Source organism: Pseudophryne corroboree, chromosome 6, assembly GCF_028390025.1.
Source record: "Pseudophryne corroboree isolate aPseCor3 chromosome 6, aPseCor3.hap2, whole genome shotgun sequence".
NCBI lineage: Eukaryota > Metazoa > Chordata > Amphibia > Anura > Myobatrachidae > Pseudophryne > Pseudophryne corroboree.
In genome coordinates this window covers 269,624,065-269,642,125 of record NC_086449.1, presented here as the reverse complement: position 1 = coordinate 269,642,125, position 18,061 = coordinate 269,624,065, and the positions used below count along the sequence as shown (strand labels likewise).

At 42.4% G+C, this 18,061-nt stretch overlaps 1 protein-coding gene across 3 annotated transcripts in view; it reads right to left on the bottom strand.

Annotated features, from left to right (window-relative positions):
• The window catches only part of ATP8B4 (ATPase phospholipid transporting 8B4 (putative)), a 498,700-nt gene that overhangs the window by 190,185 nt on the left and 290,454 nt on the right, over positions 1-18,061 (bottom strand). For all 3 annotated transcript variants that reach the window (XM_063926015.1, XM_063926016.1, XM_063926013.1), the window contains 2 exons: positions 7,297-7,369; positions 5,084-5,154 (listed from right to left, as the gene is read on the bottom strand). In XM_063926015.1, the coding sequence (XP_063782085.1) occupies positions 5,084-5,154; positions 7,297-7,369 (144 nt within the window). The remainder of the gene's footprint in view (positions 1-5,083; positions 5,155-7,296; positions 7,370-18,061) is intronic.

Here is an 18,061-nt window from a genome sequence, read left to right as displayed (position 1 = left end):
CAGTACAGTGCGGTAGTTCACGGCTGTGGCTACCTCTGTGTCGGCACTCGGCAGCCCGTCCATAATTGTATATACCACCTAACCGTGGTTTTTTTTTCTTTCTTTATACATACATACTAGTTACGAGTATACTATCTCTTTATCAACCAGTCTATATTAGCAGCAGACACAGTACAGTGCGGTAGTTCACGGCTGTGGCTACCTCTGTGTCGGCACTCGGCAGCCCGTCCATAATTGTATATACCACCTAACCGTGGTTTTTTTTTCTTTCTTTATACATACATACTAGTTACGAGTATACTATCTCTTTATCAACCAGTCTATATATTAGCAGCAGACACAGTACAGTGCGGTAGTTCACGGCTGTGGCTACCTCTGTGTCGGCACTCGGCAGCCCGTCCATAATTGTATATACCACCTAACCGTGGTTTTTTTTTCTTTCTTTATACATACATACTAGTTACGAGTATACTATCTCTTTATCAACCAGTCTATATATTAGCAGCAGACACAGTACAGTGCGGTAGTTCACGGCTGTGGCTACCTCTGTGTCGGCACTCGGCAGCCCGTCCATAATTGTATACTAGTATCCAATCCATCCATCTCCATTGTTTACCTGAGGTGCCTTTTAGTTGTGCCTATTAAAATATGGAGAACAAAAATGTTGAGGTTCCAAAATTAGGGAAAGATCAAGATCCACTTCCACCTCGTGCTGAAGCTGCTGCCACTAGTCATGGCCGAGACGATGAAATGCCAGCAACGTCGTCTGCCAAGGCCGATGCCCAATGTCATAGTACAGAGCATGTCAAATCCAAAACACCAAATATCAGTAAAAAAAGGACTCCAAAACCTAAAATAAAATTGTCGGAGGAGAAGCGTAAACTTGCCAATATGCCATTTACCACACGGAGTGGCAAGGAACGGCTGAGGCCCTGGCCTATGTTCATGGCTAGTGGTTCAGCTTCACATGAGGATGGAAGCACTCAGCCTCTCGCTAGAAAAATGAAAAGACTCAAGCTGGCAAAAGCAGCACAGCAAAGAACTGTGCATTCTTCGAAATCCCAAATCCACAAGGAGAGTCCAATTGTGTCGGTTGCGATGCCTGACCTTCCCAACACTGGACGTGAAGAGCATGCGCCTTCCACCATTTGCACGCCCCCTGCAAGTGCTGGAAGGAGCACCCGCAGTCCAGTTCCTGATAGTCAGATTGAAGATGTCAGTGTTGAAGTACACCAGGATGAGGAGGATATGGGTGTTGCTGGCGCTGGGGAGGAAATTGACCAGGAGGATTCTGATGGTGAGGTGGTTTGTTTAAGTCAGGCACCCGGGGAGACACCTGTTGTTCGTGGGAGGAATATGGCCGTTGACACGCCAGGTGAAAATACCAAAAAAATCAGCTCTTCGGTGTGGAGGTATTTCACCAGAAATGCGGACAACAGGTGTCAAGCCGTGTGTTCCCTTTGTCAAGCTGTAATAAGTAGGGGTAAGGACGTTAACCACCTCGGAACATCCTCCCTTATACGTCACCTGCAGCGCATTCATAATAAGTCAGTGACAAGTTCAAAAACTTTGGGTGACAGCGGAAGCAGTCCACTGACCAGTAAATCCCTTCCTCTTGTAACCAAGCTCACGCAAACCACCCCACCAACTCCCTCAGTGTCAATTTCCTCCTTCCCCAGGAATGCCAATAGTCCTGCAGGCCATGTCACTGGCAATTCTGACGAGTCCTCTCCTGCCTGGGATTCCTCCGATGCATCCTTGCGTGTAACGCCTACTGCTGCTGGCGCTGCTGTTGTTGCCGCTGGGAGTCGATGGTCATCCCAGAGGGGAAGTCGTAAGCCCACTTGTACTACTTCCAGTAAGCAATTGACTGTTCAACAGTCCTTTGCGAGGAAGATGAAATATCACAGCAGTCATCCTACTGCAAAGCGGATAACTGAGTCCTTGACAACTATGTTGGTGTTAGACGTGCGTCCGGTATCCGCCGTTAGTTCACAGGGAACTAGACAATTTATTGAGGCAGTGTGCCCCCGTTACCAAATACCATCTAGGTTCCACTTCTCTAGGCAGGCGATACCGAGAATGTACACGGACGTCAGAAAAAGACTCACCAGTGTCCTAAAAAATGCAGTTGTACCCAATGTCCACTTAACCACGGACATGTGGACAAGTGGAGCAGGGCAGGGTCAGGACTATATGACTGTGACAGCCCACTGGGTAGATGTATGGACTCCCGCCGCAAGAACAGCAGCGGCGGCACCAGTAGCAGCATCTCGCAAACGCCAACTCTTTCCTAGGCAGGCTACGCTTTGTATCACCGCTTTCCAGAATACGCACACAGCTGAAAACCTCTTACGGCAACTGAGGAAGATCATCGCGGAATGGCTTACCCCAATTGGACTCTCCTGTGGATTTGTGGCATCGGACAACGCCAGCAATATTGTGTGTGCATTAAATATGGGCAAATTCCAGCACGTCCCATGTTTTGCACATACCTTGAATTTGGTGGTGCAGAATTTTTTTAAAAACGACAGGGGCGTGCAAGAGATGCTGTCGGTGGCCAGAAAAATTGCGGGACACTTTCGGCGTACAGGCACCACGTACAGAAGACTGGAGCACCACCAAAAACTACTGAACCTGCCCTGCCATCATCTGAAGCAAGAAGTGGTAACGAGGTGGAATTCAACCCTCTATATGCTTCAGAGGTTGGAGGAGCAGCAAAAGGCCATTCAAGCCTATACAATTGAGCACGATATAGTAGGTGGAATGCACCTGTCTCAAGTGCAGTGGAGAATGATTTCAACGTTGTGCAAGGTTCTGATGCCCTTTGAACTTGCCACACGTGAAGTCAGTTCAGACACTGCCAGCCTGAGTCAGGTCATTCCCCTCATCAGGCTTTTGCAGAAGAAGCTGGAGGCATTGAAGAAGGAGCTAAAAGGGAGCGATTCCGCTAGGCATGTGGGACTTGTGGATGCAGCCCTTAATTCGCTTAACAAGGATTCACGGGTGGTCAATCTGTTGAAATCAGAGCACTACATTTTGGCCACCGTGCTCGATCCTAGATTTAAAGCCTACCTTGGATCTCTCTTTCCGGCAGACACAGGTCTGCTGGGGTTGAAAGACCTGCTGGTGACAAAATTGTCAAGTCAAGCGGAACGCGACCTGTCAACATCTCCTCCTTCACATTCTCCCGCAACTGGGGGTGCGAGGAAAAGGCTCAGAATTCCGAGCCCACCCGCTGGCGGTGATGCAGGGCAGTCTGGAGCGACTGCTGATGCTGACATCTGGTCCGGACTGAAGGACCTGACAACGATTACGGACATGTCGTCTACTGTCACTGCATATGATTCTCTCAACATTGATAGAATGGTGGAGGATTATATGAGTGACCGCATCCAAGTAGGCACGTCACACAGTCCGTACTTATACTGGCAGGAAAAAGAGGCAATTTGGAGGCCCTTGCACAAACTGGCTTTATTCTACCTAAGTTGCCCTCCCACAAGTGTGTACTCCGAAAGAGTGTTTAGTGCCGCCGCTCACCTTGTCAGCAATCGGCGTACGAGGTTACATCCAGAAAATGTGGAGAAGATGATGTTCATTAAAATGAATTATAATCAATTCCTCCGCGGAGACATTGACCAGCAGCAATTGCCTCCACAAAGTACACAGGGAGCTGAGATGGTGGATTCCAGTGGGGACGAATTGATAATCTGTGAGGAGGGGGATGTACACGGTGATATATCGGAGGGTGAAGATGAGGTGGACATCTTGCCTCTGTAGAGCCAGTTTGTGCAAGGAGAGATTAATTGCTTCTTTTTTGGGGGGGGTCCAAACCAACCCGTCATATCAGTCACAGTCGTGTGGCAGACCCTGTCACTGAAATGATGGGTTGGTTAAAGTGTGCATGTCCTGTTTTGTTTATACAACATAAGGGTGGGTGGGAGGGCCCAAGGACAATTCCATCTTGCACCTCTTTTTTCTTTTCTTTTTCTTTGCATCATGTGCTGATTGGGGAGGGTTTTTTGGAAGGGACATCCTGCGTGACACTGCAGTGCCACTCCTAGATGGGCCCGGTGTTTGTGTCGGCCACTAGGGTCGCTAATCTTACTCACACAGTCAGCTACCTCATTGCGCCTCTTTTTTTCTTTGCGTCATGTGCTGTTTGGGGAGGGTTTTTTGGAAGGGACATCCTGCGTGACACTGCAGTGCCACTCCTAGATGGGCCCGGTGTTTGTGTCGGCCACTAGGGTCGCTAATCTTACTCACACAGCTACCTCATTGCGCCTCTTTTTTTCTTTGCGTCATGTGCTGTTTGGGGAGGGTTTTTTGGAAGGGACATCCTGCGTGACACTGCAGTGCCACTCCTAGATGGGCCCGGTGTTTGTGTCGGCCACTAGGGTCGCTAATCTTACTCACACAGCTACCTCATTGCGCCTCTTTTTTTCTTTGCGTCATGTGCTGTTTGGGGAGGGTTTTTTGGAAGGGCCATCCTGCGTGACACTGCAGTGCCACTCCTAGATGGGCCCGGTGTTTGTGTCGGCCACTAGGGTCGCTAATCTTACTCACACAGCTACCTCATTGCGCCTCTTTTTTTCTTTGCGTCATGTGCTGTTTGGGGAGGGTTTTTTGGAAGGGACATCCTGCGTGACACTGCAGTGCCACTCCTAGATGGGCCCGGTGTTTGTGTCGGCCACTAGGGTCGCTTATCTTACTCACACAGCGACCTCGGTGCAAATTTTAGGACTAAAAATAATATTGTGAGGTGTGAGGTATTCAGAATAGACTGAAAATGAGTGTAAATTATGGTTTTTGAGGTTAATAATACTTTGGGATCAAAATGACCCCCAAATTCTATGATTTAAGCTGTTTTTTAGTGTTTTTTGAAAAAAACACCTGAATCCAAAACACACCCGAATCCGACAAAAAAAATTCGGTGAGGTTTTGCCAAAACGCGTTCGAACCCAAAACACGGCCGCGGAACCGAACCCAAAACCAAAACACAAAACCCGAAAAATTTCAGGCGCTCATCTCTAATATAAACTATGCCAAACAATTGTAATATAAACAACAGGAAAGGCCTCACCCATCAAGCTCGGCAGTCTCCACGTAACAAAGGCCATGTGGTTCACTGCTGGACAGGAGGAGCAAGTCAGCCTGTTAAGAAAAAAAAATGATTATGTTTATGGATTGGGCAGATATATGTTCTTAGCCATAATTTGAATATATGCTGTTAATAGACCAGCTACATCTTTCTCTGTGGAACACTAACTGGCAGAAAATTGGTATCACTTCCAGCGCTGCTGAGAGTAGCACATGACTCACTTTGTGTACAGCGCCCAATTACAGTTTCACTGTTTACCAAGTTTTCCTTTTATGAGTCTGGAGTGACCCCACCCTCAATATAATGATGAGAATGATCCAATTATAGGATGAAAATATCAAAGGATTTATTTTATTTCATTTAACTTGTATTATGATCCCTCTTGACTAGGGGTTATATAGACAAATACCCAATAGCTGGCTTTAGGACCAAATCCTGCAGCCCAGCCCTGAATCTGTATTTCTCTCAGTTGCCATCTCACTGTAAATCCAATACAATGAAAGTATACAACTAGGCAATAATAGATTTCTAACATTGCAGACCCGTGTCTTCTGGCAGCAAGTGTTTACCCTCAGGATATCATTATAGCCTAGAAACCAAAGCCAGCCAGTAATGCATATAGCTTTGATGAAATTGTCTGCTTCACGATCTTGTGGACTGTTCACTTCTGTTAGATACAGGATATACTGTATAGTGTACATACCATTATGACAGCTGTGACATTACATTTACTTGAAATGTCTGTATTTTTTGCTCTTGCTAACAAAACAGACACATAAAATGATCAAACGGCCATGTTAACAGTGTTTCTTGTATGCTCTCTGGAGCCATCAAGCTAAAAAAATAGCGGAAACAGATTAATGACACTTGAAGCATGACACTTCTGCCATCTTTTGGCAGTAACAGAGTACTGCAAGCAGTGTTACTGTACTTAGATGAAGGATGCCACTATGATTCAGTGCTATCAGTAAGTAATCTTGTAGTAAAACAGCATATAAAAAAATAAAGGAACATTATTATATTATTATTATTATTATTTTTTTGCAGAAGATACAATGATTTATACCATTGTTGAAACTCCAGAATGGGTAAAGCAAATAATTAGTGATTCAGAAGACAGATAAATGGACTAAAGCATAAATGTAATAAATGAAAATGAAAAATAATTAATGTGGAAGACAAAAAAAATTCAAAAGCAGATTAGTGAACAAGTGGATGTAATAAAGTCAACAATGACCGAGAAAAGGGACATTGGAGATATAGGGGTCTATTTATTAAGCCTTGGACTGAGATAAAGCGGACGGAGATACAGTACCAGCCAACCAGCTCCTGTTATTTTTCAAACACAGCCTGTAACTTGTCAGTTAGTAGCTGATTGGCTGGTACTTTATCTCCATCCACTTTATCTCTCTACAAGGCTTAGTAAATAGACCCCATAGTTACAGATTATACGAATGTAAACAAACAATGTAATCTACTGTTGGGAAAAGCTATAGAATACCTAATTGAAAAGGGACAGGTATTAGTAGCAGGGAGAGACACTTTATAGATCACTGGCAAGACCCCAATCTCAAGTACTGTGCACAATTCTGGTTGGCCTATCTCGGTAAAGACATAACATGAAAAAAAGATAACTACTAATAAAATGATGGTTGGGCAACAGTATTTATCAGGAAAGACTCAAAGAGTTGAATATGTACAGCTTAGCGAAGGACGGCCACAGGTGATATGATAGAGACAATCAAATATGTAAGTTACTAACAGAGTTCATGATGATAGAACTATTAAACTACTATTTGAACAATAGGACAAACTACCAAATTGGAGAAAGACTGAAAGGTAACACATAAATGTTGAAACCACTCCCTTTTTGGGATGTATCCTCTATCCATTCACTAGTAGCATCACTGAGTCATGAAGCACGCAGTTACGGCACTTGTTTATAGTGAATTCTCACTGCGGATTGATGCTGGATAATTTTGCCTCTATAAAATAAGTGCATTAGACACTTGGTCATCAGTTTATTAACTGAATGAAATGTAATTTTAACTCCAATTTGAATATGGACCTAGACAAGAATCTTGGCATTATCGAGTGAACAGTTTTACCATATCCGCCCCGCATTCCATTTCTGAATAACATTTTGAGAAAAAAAGAAATCTGTGATACATTGAAAGAAAAAGAATATTACGTACAACCACAAACTGATTATTCTCCAGTCTGATGATATCGCCTGCTCTTACATTCATCCACTTCTCATTCTGCAGTCTGTAAAAGACAAAGACAAAAATGAACAGGACTTAATTGATTTTGTCTCAAAGAATTCCTTTTGCCATTTTCAATCAGCCTGAAACCTCAGTAATTCTGTAACAAAAGAATACAAGCAGTCAAGATGTAAAACCGTGACATTACGAGTCGGCTCGCTAGTATGATACCATGGAAATGAAATTGGTGAGCAAAGTGCAAATGAGGATGAATTTCCTTCCCAAACTGCCATACAAACAATTTATTTAGGAGTATTTCCAAATAATTTCTGCACATGAAAAAAATTAACGTTTTGGAGGAACGAAAAAGTAGAACTTTTTTTGGGGGTTCCTTATTAAAAACAGCAGAGAAATAGACAAAGATTCCAAGCCTTATATATTAACCAGTTATGATCCATATTGGACTGCAAACTTTTTACACCAATTTATCATATTAAAGGTTTCTCCATAAGTCTAGATTTCTACAGGCTGCATGTGACGTTAGAAATTTATAGTATTGCATTTGGCAATATTGCAGATTATTACACAAAACAAGGACTAGCAATTGTAGTAAGTAACAATAATGGGAAAGATACCCTGTGTAAATAATGCAGCAATAAAATACTACCGCTATATTTCAGATAACCCAAGGAGACAGCAGATCAAATACATATCCATCTTGACGTATGTGAAATGAATAACTGAGCAGATTGATATGTACAGTATATACATTGATCACTAGGTTTATCAAAGTGTTGACACTTAATAATAGATGTGCAAACTGATTATTTACAGCATGGAAAAGATAGTTTTTGTTTTGTTTTTTAAATGTAACAGTGCAGTTATTAACTTTACCTTTTGATATGCTGTTCTTCTAATTATCAAAAATACAATGTACAAGATTTGAAGGAAAAGAAAAATAATTTAACACAGCTCCTCCAAACAGAGGGGTAAGTTTACTGAGGTGGGAGGTTTTTTTTTAGAACTGGTGATGTTGCCCAGAGCAACCAATCGGATTTTATCTATTATCTTCTGATTGGTTGCTATGAGCAATATCACCAGTTCTAAAAAAAAAACCTCCCACCTTAGTAAATTTACCCTAGAGAGTGGATCTTGGCACAGACTAGTTAACATAGCATTACATATTGCAAAGTACTTTGGCAAACACAAAACATTTAAAGTGTAAAATATTTCTCACATTCTTGTGGGAAAGATGTTCTACCTATACTTCAATTACACTCAGAAAGTGCTGGATCTTAGATTGCTGGTTAAAGGTTCTTGTAAAAATATAATTATCTAGTGCTGAATATAGTATTCATTACGGGGAACAGGGTATATTTGAATATTTGTCTGAGATGTAGCCTATCTACATAAGGAAGCTAATAAAGGCACATGAACAGGGTCGGATCAAGGTCTACACGGGCCTGGAGCGAATAATTATCAAGGGCCTATAGTGAGAAGCAGAGAAGGTGTGGCCAGTGTTATGTGGGTGTGGCCAGTGCCTTGTTGGTGTGTACATCCCCTACACGATCAGTCCTAATGTCTCCCTAAATAAATAAAAGCAGAAACATTATTGTGTGAGGAAAATAGAAATACAAATACAACTGTTTTACTTAATGGCCAACCATGTGGCCAGCTGGGCGGCTGGTCATCATTATGCTACCATGAGGCTAGGCCTAGGCCGCATTGTTAATCTGGTCCTGCACATAAAACTCCTTGTGGCCAGTGTTGACCTGAATTTGTAAGGCGTTTGCATAGACTCCTCTAGAAATGTAAAAGGGCATTATGCCCAGTAAATAGGGCATGTTACTTTATGCAGTGCATAGTATTTGGAATGTGTGCAAAAATGTTTGTTTATAATAAGCAACACTTGTCTAGGTACGTTTCCCACAAAAGTGCCAAAATGCATTTCAAACACAAAAGCTCTTAACAAACTAGAAATTAAGAGATAGATGAAATAAGCAATACTGGTAGAGTATGCCCACCATACGTAAAGAAAGTCACTATATGACAGATACAGTCAGAGCATTGTCCTACATATGTGAAAGAAGCTTCGGCTGTGTAATACTTGCTCTTTAACAGAGCTACAGGAAATGATCACATTTTACACTGAAAAATGTATTTTACCTCTAAGGTTTATATCTAAAAAACTTATATTTTATGTTTTAGTCCTTTAAACTGTGGAATAACTGTGGTTCTAACCCCTGGCCCGCTGCTCCAAAATAAGAAAATGCTAGATCTGCCCCTGTTTCACCAAGTTACTGTATGTTTAGGACCTCTATTCATTTTAGTTATATTGTTAACTCTGAGAATTTGATGATTCTTATGCTGAATTGTTTATTTCAAAACCATCCACATCCCCTACACATACAAACATTTATCAAACATATCTAGATAATCTATGTGCATTCACACACAACACACATATCTATATATGTTTATACTGCACATGGCTAACATGCTAGGAGCCATTCTAAATATTTATTCAACGGGAAAATATACCCTGCACAATCAACATGTTGCTTTACTAGATCATTTGGCCTGGGAATGGAAGGCTGGGCCTTTTATATCAATCCAAGTACATGTTGTCCTGGAAAACTTTCAACAGCAGTATTTTATTGTGAATGCTGAATTCTGCAATGCTGCACACCATCTTCATGTTGGGGTATTGGCAGTTTTATCACCTTTCACTACTATAAAATGTGTCTGATATCTCTGGTTCACATCATATAATTAACTCTTTCCCTTGACTTGCCTTTTTAATATGCCTTTACAACATTATTGTTTGAAATGGGTCATGGGAAATGGGGACATGGGTAAAGGTCAGGAAAGGTGGCATGACACAGTGGCAAACGCAGGATTTGCATGGGGGGGTTTCCAGAACTGGGTGGAGCCAATCACGGGGGTGGGGACTGAGGTGACCCAGTATATGCTGGGTCCGTAAAACTAGTGTGTCTGTGTGTGTTTGTGTATATATATATATATATATATCTACATATATATATAGCAGGTGGAAGGCGGCACTCCAAGGTCTTAGAAAACACTGGAAAAGATAGGTGCTGAACACCATAAGCTGCAGTTTATGGTGTTCAGCACCTATCTTTTCCAGTGTTTTCTAAGACCTTGGAGTGCCGCCTTCCACCTGCTATTTCTATACGTTGCAAGACGTATTTTAGGAGGGCAACCAGGCAATTACCATATGTTTGTGAATGAGTGCCAGCTTTTTTTCATTTATACATATATATATACATATCTACACATATATAGGGTTTACTATGGTATGCCGGCGGACAGGCTCCCGGCGACCAGCATACCGGCGCCGGGAGCCCGACCGCCGGCTTACTGACAGTGTGGCGAGGGCAAATGAGCCCCTTGCGGCCTCGCTGCGCTCGCCACGCTACGGGCACAGTGGCGCATTTTATTCTCCCTCCAGGGGGGTCGTGGACCCCCACGAGGGAGAACAATTGTCTGTATGCCGGCTGTCGGGATCCCGGCGCCGGTATACTGTGCGCCGGGATCCCATCAGTCGGCATACTGAAGACCACCCCATATATATACCGTGTGTGTGTGTGTATATATATATATATATATATATACACACACACATACACTTATACATAGCATATTAAACATGCATATATATATATATACACATACAGTACACATATATATACACATGTATATATATCATATGTGTGTGTGTGTTTATATGTATGTATGTATATACATGTGTATATATGTATGCACATGGATATATATGTACTATAATTAAAATAAAGTAAACTTTTATTAAGCACTTACAAGTGCCACCAAGAAGACAGCAGGCTGCAGAGGACGCTAGACAGCCATTAATACTACTCATGCAGCTTTAAAAAAAAAATTTTTTTTTATTTTTTTTTAGTGGAGGGGGGTTTCTGGGTGCTCGGAAACCCCCCTGGGTGCGCCACTGTGACAACTGTCGTTCAGGTGGCACCTGAGCCAGGAACTGCCCAGGAAGTCCTAAACCTTCCCAGTCGGAGACTGGTTTTTGTAATATTGCAATATCGGGAGGAAAACTAGTTTTGATGAAAACGGTTTATTTTGTAATAAATTTCAACACATTATAATGACAGTTGGTCATCCTAATATAAGGATGATGCTGTCTATTTAGAAAGACAGGAGTTTCACTAAACTCCAAAAACTTAGTTTTTAAAGTGGCACAGCCCCCCCATTGAAGTATAATATAGTATTAAAGTAACAGGTACGTTTTCTTATTTGATCAAACTTTAGGCTAAAATGACCTCTGGGTCTATTAATGAAGCAGTGAAAAGGGTGGAGAAGTGAGCCTGTGGAAAACCAATCAGCTGCTCTGTACAATTGCATAGTATGCAAATTATAAATGCTGACTGGCTGCCATGGGCAACTTCTCCACTGGCTCACTACTCCACACTTTTCACTGCTTCGTCATGTCAGAACTGCCAAAGTATGTCTTTCAATAAACAGTTACTATCAGCTTTGAAGGAAAGTCACGTTTGTTATCATATATTTGTTTCCTTCAGTTTTTTAAATTACAATTCTCTATCGGCGTTTAACTTTTTTTATTTCTGTATTTGGGTAACAGACTAAATTGCTTTATTTTGATACCAAGACCCCTACTGTAATCACGATAATGGTTATAGTTACTGTAGGCTGTTGAAAGTAACACAGAGAGCCCACACATTCTTTATCTAAAATACCTGCATGATAGCTGCCTAACGAAGCTGTCACGCAGCGCCCGGCACATGAAAATACTGAGATAGTAGAATACTTAGAAATTAATGCTTCTTCTTTGGAATTACGAATACACCTTTATGCAATAAAAGAGGAGCCTGTGTGTGTGGTCTTTGGCACAGAAGACAATATAACAATGTGCTTCAGTTCTACACTAGGCAGCACTCCATCTGTTTATGAATTAATGGCTTTCAGTAGACAAAATAAGGATATTTTGATACAGTTTGGGAATAAACCTTTTCAATACCTTTTATGGAGAGTAATTTATACAGCCAAGCTGTTTAGCAGATATAATACAAGTATACAACAGGCTAAAGATTGACTATCCGCTTTTCCTATTAAATGTAAACTTTGCCAGTCACTGCCACAAAAGAAAAGTAATAATATTTTCATAATAGTTTATTTTGAAATCAATAATTAAAAGTCACTAAATAAAAACATACTGTATGCCGTGAGGAATATGCCTAAAACCTTGCAAATCTTCTGCTTACAGTAGTAATATGTCTATAGGTTGTCTATTTATGTTGATGTCCATGACAGGCTACAAATAGGAGATGCATCAAGATTGCAGCACTAGCATAGGGCAGTTTTTTTTGTGCTTGATACTTAAAATCAACATACTTTAGCACACAGCACTGTGGAATATGATAGAGCTATATATATAATGCATTATCATAACCCCAGGAAAAATGATCTATGTACAGAGTGAATCTTTTTCATTCAGATTTTTACTTCTTAACCACTTAACTGGCTAATATTTTTCGAAAAAACGGTCAGAAATTGTCGGGATTTTTTTTTTAAACATTTTGTTATAAACGCTGGTATAAACGTAGATTTCCAATAGATTGGTCCACTGATGATCAGAATACTGACATCATCGCGTCATTTTAATGGCGGCTGCTCCTCTCTGCAATTGTCAGGTGAACACAGGAAAGGTGAGGGCTGCTTTTTTAAATTTTCCCAGTGGCAGCTAACAAGCGTTGGGGGGGTTGTTGCTGGGCTGCCCAATCAGCAATGATTGGCTGCATAGCAGGCACTGGGGGATAAAACCAGGAAACAGAGGTGCCGGGATGACCCTCTGAGAGTAGCAGCTGTTGGAAGATTATCTTCCAGCAGACACCCAGTGTGCATTTCTGACAGGTCGCTTCAGATGCAACCTTGCCTGGGAAAGCCCATCTGATGCGACCACGCCATGCAAGTGGTTAACAGAGGCTGCCATATTATACATGTCTATGGCAAAACAGTAACCAAATCATCTTAACATTACAACTGTTCTTAAAAATCAATAGCTTTTTTTCCGTTAGGCATGGTAGAATCTATGTTTTGCTCTGCAAAACAAGCTCAACAAAATAATGTTTTAGTATAAAGATATTTAAATTAAGCAACCAAGCCCAGAAATCACCGCAAGACTTTTACAGCTCTCAGGAAGGAAATACATGACTAATTATAAACCTGGCAACACAACATGGGAGGTGTCTGGTTACGATTTTTTGGGAAGGGAAGAAAGAGCCACGCACAACACTCCGCAGAGTTGTGGCAAAGATGATGGGAAATGACTGCAGTGTGTCTGAGGTCAGCTATACTGAAAACTGCACGAAACCGTATTTAATCAGAAATTGATTTGAGAAAACATAAAAAAAAGAGAGGGAGCGAACACCATAAGAGCCTTCAGTGCAGTCCAAGCTATAATCATTTCATGCACAGAACCCCTGGTGTGAGCACTTCTAGAAGTGACCTCTGCATCAGGAACATGTGAGTGCTGGAGCCAAGGATTTAATCGCAGTTTGTTTTATCTAAGGCCAGGTTAGTACCTCAGCTCATATGGCAGTTATAAAAACCACATACTTCACCCAAAATGTTCACAAATAATGCTCAATGGAATTCAAATTGGTTTTGTGGAGGGCTGCACCTTAGAAATACATTTGAGACCATTACTCAGGCCAGTAGCATCATGGTATAATGAAGATATTGTTCCCATTACTCTTTAAAAATAATTTCCAAAATATATGTTACGCTACGATCTTTTCATACATTCCAGGAGAATTACTGCTTAGAGCCTTTGCACAACTTCTGATAATGTCAAGTATTGCTCAGAGGTTTATTTTTCTTGATCAGTGTTAGTGTTTTTGGATGTTATCCGGAGACATTTTTCACATTCATCACTCCAAAGCTGCATCCTAAAAATGCTAATGACACAAATTGATCTCATCTAGAGATTATACTCAGTTATGTGAGCAATGACAATTTACTATTTCAAGAATTACATGGTTATTTATTAGATTTAAAAAAACGCATGTCTAATCTGAAAACATAAGATCTAGATCATTAGCACTTCTGCAAAGTCTTGATGGCAAGATGTTTACCTGTGATCGGTAATTTAAAATCTTTAGCACTTTGCACTGTTTGTATCATATATATATATATATATATATATATATGTACCTCTCCAAATGACTACAGAGAGTGCAAGCTCGTCTGGACAGAGACCTTTTCTTGTTGTGTGAAGCAGCAGTATCTACCAGTTTCTGTAAAGTTTATACTATAAAATGTATACATGAGATGGCATTGGCAGAGCATTTCCAACCGCAGCTGGAGAGAACTAGAAGGGACCATGGGGCACTTCATATTTATTCTGTGCAGATCTCATGTAGACTGCCCTGGTGCAGGCTGTGCAGATGAGAGGCTAGTGTTGCTCTTCTAGTGGAAGGGCTGCAAGATGGATGGCAGCTTGTTCCTAACTGTCCCAAGGAAACTGACCGTTTTTTTATTTATTCATTAAGCCTCTATTACATTGCTTAGCAGAGCCTCCCGAAACTCACAACAGGCACACTGAGGGCTTACATTATCTGTTTAGCCTACACTAGATCTGGCAGGAGTAATATTCTGAATAACTGTTTCAGAGAATATCTGAAAATTACGTTTTGTCACCAAATCTCATATGAAATGGGTACAAGAAATTTGGTGATAATTAGGACAATTAACTGGGTGCCAATCTTTTTACTCATTTATGAAATTTACTCGATAAAGGACTACAGAGAGTCAAATAAGCTCAGTTAATTTGTTTTCTAGTACCAGCTTTGTTTTTGTTTTCTGGATTACACTTTTAATATAATTCACTATGGTCTCATTTACAACTGTGATTTGAAAAGATGGACCTTTAAAGAATGGTCACTCTCAGATAGGCACTGCAAGGCATTTCTGCTGCGATGTAGGCATTCCCTACACCTGTGTGACGGACACAGAGGTCTTTATATAAATGAATTAATCGCTATGAATATGCTGTGATACGCACATATATGTGTAGTACGCACATATGTGGTACACACAGTACTTTAGAAAGAACTGGACATTGAGAAATTAAAGATCATTGTAAATCACCTGATAAACTATGTTATTTATTGTTGGTGCACACACTGGTACTGAGTCTGAAGTAGACACGGCGGTGTCTTTTGCGGCAGTCGCATCTGCATCTTTATGCTAGTGCCAATACAAAGTCCTTCCCCGTTGTACATCCATCCATACAAATGTGCAAGGACTGAGACGCCCACTGTCAGCATTTGTAGATGCTAAAATGCTATCTTAGAGGCATCATTGTTCGCACAACCAAAACTTGCATCAGCCCTATGGCAGGTGCAGTCTCTCAGTTTGGGCATGGCCTCCTATGTCAGCCATACAGGGTCTATGTACACCACCGCATTCTGCAACATGTCTGCAACACTCCCATAAGATGCAACCTCTCCATGGGGTCTATTCATGGAGAAACGAGCCAGTAGAGAAGTTGCCCATGGCAACCAATCAGCTGCTCTGTATAATTTTATAATATGAAAATTATAAATGTTACTTCAATGCTGATTGGTTCTTCTCCACTGGCTCACTTCTCCACAATTTTCACTGCTTCAAGAATAGACCCCCATGTGTCCTTACTCCTTGTTTCCTCCCAATCATCGCCCAGGAACGCCCCTCACATTTCTGCTACTTTGTGTCTAAATTTGATCAGCGACTGTGTACGAACAAAACCAGGATGCATGTGAGGTTCCACTCAGATTTATGCACAGAAGAAAAAACATTGTCAGTTTGCGTGACTACCAGCATAGCGTATCACTTTGCGACTCTGAATCAGGCCCATTATGCTGTATGGGTCAAAATTTTACTTACAACCTAAAGTACTACTACAGCAGTAGGAGCCCCATCAACTCTATTCATGTCCATGCTGTCTCTCTTCCCATCTTTCGCTCTTTTATACATACATATACTGTATAATAATATATATACTGTATATATATATATATATATATATATATATATATATATATATATATAATGGTATGCTATGAGAGAATTCCCAGTACCATGACACACTTTCACATGACCCTGCATTATTTTTCCAACGACCACTCACATGCCAACATACCCACATGCCTGATCTACTTCCGACTGTCACCAAAACCTCATCACATAGCATTATCATTCCACAACTATAAACTGCATCACTCAGAAACACTACTCTCTGACAGCGACACATCCCTGCCTCACTGACAGCAGCACATCCCTGCCTCACTGACACCAGCACATCACTGCCTCACTGACAGCAGCACATCTCTACCTCACTGACAGCAGCACATCCCTGCCTCACTGACAGCAGCACATTCCTATCTTACTGACAGCAGCACATTCCTATCTTACTGACAGCAGCACATCCCTGCCTCACTGACAGCAGTACATCACTGGCTCACTGACAGCAGCACACCCCTGCCTCACTGACAGCAGCACATCCCTGCCTCACTGACAGCAGCACATCCCTGCCTCACTGACACCAGCACATCCCTGCCTCACTGACACCAGCACATCCCTGCCTCACTGACACCAGCACATCCCTGCCTCACTGACACCAGCACATCACTGCCTCACTGACAGCAGCACATCTCTGCCTCACTGACAGCAGCACATTCCTGCCTCACTGACAGCAGCACATTCCTATCTTACTGACAGCAGCACATCCCTGCTTCACTGACAGCAGTACACCACTGCCTCACTGACAGCAGCACACCCCTGCCTCACTGACAGCAGCACATCCCTGCCTCACTGACAGCAGCACATCCCTGCCTCACTGACACCAGCACATCCATGCCTCACTGACACCAGCACATCCCTGCCTCACTGACACCAGCACATCCCTGCCTCACTGACACCAGCACATCACTGCCTCACTGACAGCAGCACATCTCTGCCTCACTGACAGCAGCACATTCCTGCCTCACTGACAGCAGCACATTCCTATCTTACTGACAGCAGCACATCCCTGCTTCACTGACAGCAGTACATCACTGCCTCACTGACAGCAGCACACCCCTGCCTCACTGACAGCAGCACATCCCTGCCTCACTGATAGCAGCACATCACTGCCTCACTGACAGCAGCACATCCCTGCCTTACTAACAGCAGCACATCCCTGCCTCACTGACAGCAGCACATCCCTGCCTCACTGACAGCAGCACATCACTGCCTCACTGACAGCAGCACATCCCTGCTTCATTGACAGCAGCACATCCCTGCCTCACTGACAGCAGTACATCACTGCCTCAGTGAGAGCAGCACATCACCACCTCACTGACAGCAGAACATCACCTCCTCACTGACAGCAGCACATCCCTGCCTCACTGACACCAGCACATCCCTGCCTCACTGACACCAGCACATCCCTGCCTCACTGACACCAGCACATCACTGCCTCACTGACAGCAGCACATCTCTGCCTCACTGACAGCAGCACATTCCTGCCTCACTGACAGCAGCACATTCCTATCTTACTGACAGCAGCACATCCCTGCTTCACTGACAGCAGTACATCACTGCCTCACTGACAGCAGCACACCCCTGCCTCACTGACAGCAGCACATCCCTGCCTCACTGATAGCAGCACATCACTGCCTCACTGACAGCAGCACATCCCTGCCTTACTAACAGCAGC